The 2,797-nt window shown below is 34.2% G+C and overlaps 1 protein-coding gene across 1 annotated transcript; it reads right to left on the reverse strand.

The window, feature by feature from the left end:
* Nucleotides 1–273: 273 nt before the first annotated feature.
* LOC149183357 (uncharacterized) lies at nt 274–1,952 on the reverse strand. Its single transcript, XM_089418708.1, has 3 exons — nt 1,507–1,952; nt 952–1,098; nt 274–862 (listed from the first exon to the last, which is right to left on the reverse strand). The coding sequence occupies exons 1-3, from the start codon at nt 1,848–1,850 to the stop codon at nt 679–681; spliced, it is 675 nt and encodes a 224-aa protein (XP_089274834.1). The 5' UTR covers nt 1,851–1,952; the 3' UTR covers nt 274–678.
* Nucleotides 1,953–2,797: the final 845 nt, after the last annotated feature.

The raw sequence follows: 2,797 nt of genomic DNA on the forward strand, positions 1-2,797 counted from the left end.
TTTAATTAAATTTTACTTTTTATTTAATTAAATTTTGTCTTTTCTTGAATTTTAAAAATCAATATTTCTATATATTCACTTATAAAAATCTTATATATAAATATATTATTACTATTAATATTATCTAATTTTAAAATCAAAATAGCAGAAAACAGATTAATTTATAAAACCCTTATTTGTTTATGTATAACTTTGACCAACATATCAATCACATAGTCTTAACAAAATAAATGTTAAAGACCCTATTGGTACTGCATAATAGTTTTTAAAAAACAAGTACTGCATACATTTTATTTTGAACCAAAGAAAAATTACATGATTATTCTTATAACGTCTGCCATGGGATAAACTACATGTGTACCTCGTCATGAACATGAAGATATATATTCCTGATGTGAATTTCGAAACGTTTTATAACAACTACACCCTATAATTCCAACCAGTGCAGCAGCAATTAGATTTGAAGTGATCTCTGCAATACTCTCAGTCCCATCATGTGACCATGCCGCTGTCTTGTCAGTAAGCTTCTCAGAAAGCGCTCCCATACGCAGATGGCAAAAAGCAAGCCTCACAGTGTAAAGTACAGTCCAATCATCTATTTATTGATATTGTTCGAAGGAGACACGAACAGGCGTAGTATCATAGTTACAGATTGCGCAAGAAAGCCATACTGCCGAGCTAGTAATTTGGCGTGGCAGCTGGAACCTGAGGTGGTTCATGGCTTCCAATATAATAGATTACGGTTGGGCTTTCGTGATTATGTTTCCCCACGTAAGTAGTTATGACAACTCCGTTATCGTGGGTGTCACGTTCCACCGTTTTCTTCACATCACAGTTGCTATGGGAGCATCTGTAATAGTTCCTGCAAACAAAAAATCCAGCACATAGTCCGATTAACGGAACAAAGGAATTCTAATAACATAAGCACCTCGGATTTAATAATATAACAACCTCGGATTGGGGCTGTTCTTCAAAAGTTTCCTCCCGTACTTTCGCCACTTATAGCCGTCTTGCAGAATGTCAGTTTCAGATCTCGTCAGAAATGCATATTTCACAGCTCCATCTGCCTTTCTCTTCCTGCTGCTATTCTCAGAGTTTCTGTTCAAAATAGATAATTAATCATTTATCATACCACGGATTATCTTAAAAATTTCATTTTTCTACATTATCTTAAAATTTTCATCTTTTTAAATGGGAAGAAAGGAAGAGTTAAGATAAATAATTATATAAATTACTTATTATTATTATCTATCTTTAAGATCGTTTTGAATCTAAACATCACATTGGTGGATGAGAGTTATTTTTTAAGACTCACTTTTTAAGTACCATATCTATAAAAGCATACATACTCATCCTTCCTTTCTGATTTTCAGCCTATAACTTCTGATAAAAAAACCCATATAGTTAAAAATTAAACCTACTCAAACTATATAATGACCCAAAAATACTCCAAACTAAGCAACACTTACACTGACCCAAAAATACTCCAAACTAAGCAACACTTACACTGTCTGGGTAGGCTGATGGGTTTGGATCACAGTAGAATCGTGATCTAAACGACTCCCCTGGATACATGGTGGATTGCTGGCGAGAGGGCACGCATTATCACGCTGGGAACCTGGTCCGGATTTGCCAGTGTTAAAATTGTAACACTGATCACCGGCATTCTCACTATTGCATGAATGTTCGAGTTGCTCCTCGAAAACAAGAAAGTCCGAAATTTCAAACGATTCGGCACCTTCATTCATGTGCTGCGAACAGTTTGGCTCCTGTAGCGGCTGGGTTTGGCGCTTGCTGAAAACCCTATTGGCGGCTTGGAGATGGGCATTTCTCGGATCAAAATTAGCCATTGCAATTGCTCCAGGAGTCTTTCCGAAACACGCAAAATCTTTTGAAGGGATTTGAAGGAGCGGGACACTGGCGTATTAGACCTCCTGAAGCGCCCAGGAAGATTCATTGACTTGACTGGAAAAGAGAAAGAGATTTACAAACGCAGGTCGGCTTGACTTTCCATGGTTTCGACAAGTCCGGACTGGGTTCGCCGTTTCAATGACGGTTTATTCGTGGAAGGTGAAGGGTGCTTTCCTAGCATGTGAGGATATGATTGTGACCTTGGAGTATCCCGATTGAACATTCTGGATTAGGGTAAAAGGGAAAGTAACCTAATTTGCGATTTTAAAAAATTGTTGTTAGATTTTAGAGAAATTTAATCAGAAAAAATTATTAAAAACTCTAAGAAAATCTCGCTACAGACAAGTTCCACATTATTTGCTTTTTCTTTAATATTAATGATAGATTTTAGAAAAATTTAATCAGAAAAAGCCACTAAAAACTCCAAAAAAAAATCCCGCTACAGACAAGTCCCACATTATTTACTTTTTCTTTAATATTAATGATATCATCTCTTCAGGATGAGGTGACGTTTTATTTGTATTTATTTTATAACTGCGGCATTGGAATATACCCATTGAAGAGTCTAGTTTACGCTAACAGAGAAAGTAACTTCGTAGGCACACATTTTAATTTTTTTTAATATTAGTGATGTCATCCGTTTTGGATAAGGTGATGTCTTATTTGTATTTATTTGTTTTAAATTTTGTTTATTTATTTTTTCCATTTAAATTATTTAAAAGGACTTAAATCTATTTAGATTTATTTCAACTTTGTTTCAACTTTGGATTTTTCAAAGGTTTAGAGTTAAAAGTTTTCAAAATGACACATGTTTTATTATTATAAAATTTAAAGAAAAATTTGCATTACTAAATATTTGATTTCTTTAAAAACATGGTAGATATAT

The sequence above is a fragment of the Pinus tabuliformis genome, chromosome 3_2, assembly GCF_031772625.1.
Source record: "Pinus tabuliformis cultivar Carrire ecotype Pingquan chromosome 3_2, CPIR1, whole genome shotgun sequence".
NCBI classification, from domain to species: Eukaryota; Viridiplantae; Streptophyta; class Pinopsida; order Pinales; family Pinaceae; genus Pinus; species Pinus tabuliformis.

Bases quoted from the DNA above. Each gene is read 5' to 3' on its own strand.
- LOC149183357 (XM_089418708.1), bottom strand. From the start codon at position 1,850: ATGGCTAATTTTGATCCGAGAAATGCCCATCTCCAAGCCGCCAATAGG. The intron at 1,099-1,506 runs GTAAGTGTTGCT...TATTTTGAACAG, and splicing joins CATCAGCCTACCCAGACAGT to AAACTCTGAGAATAGCAGCA. The intron at 863-951 runs GTTGTTATATTA...TTTTGTTTGCAG, and splicing joins AAGAACAGCCCCAATCCGAG to GAACTATTACAGATGCTCCC.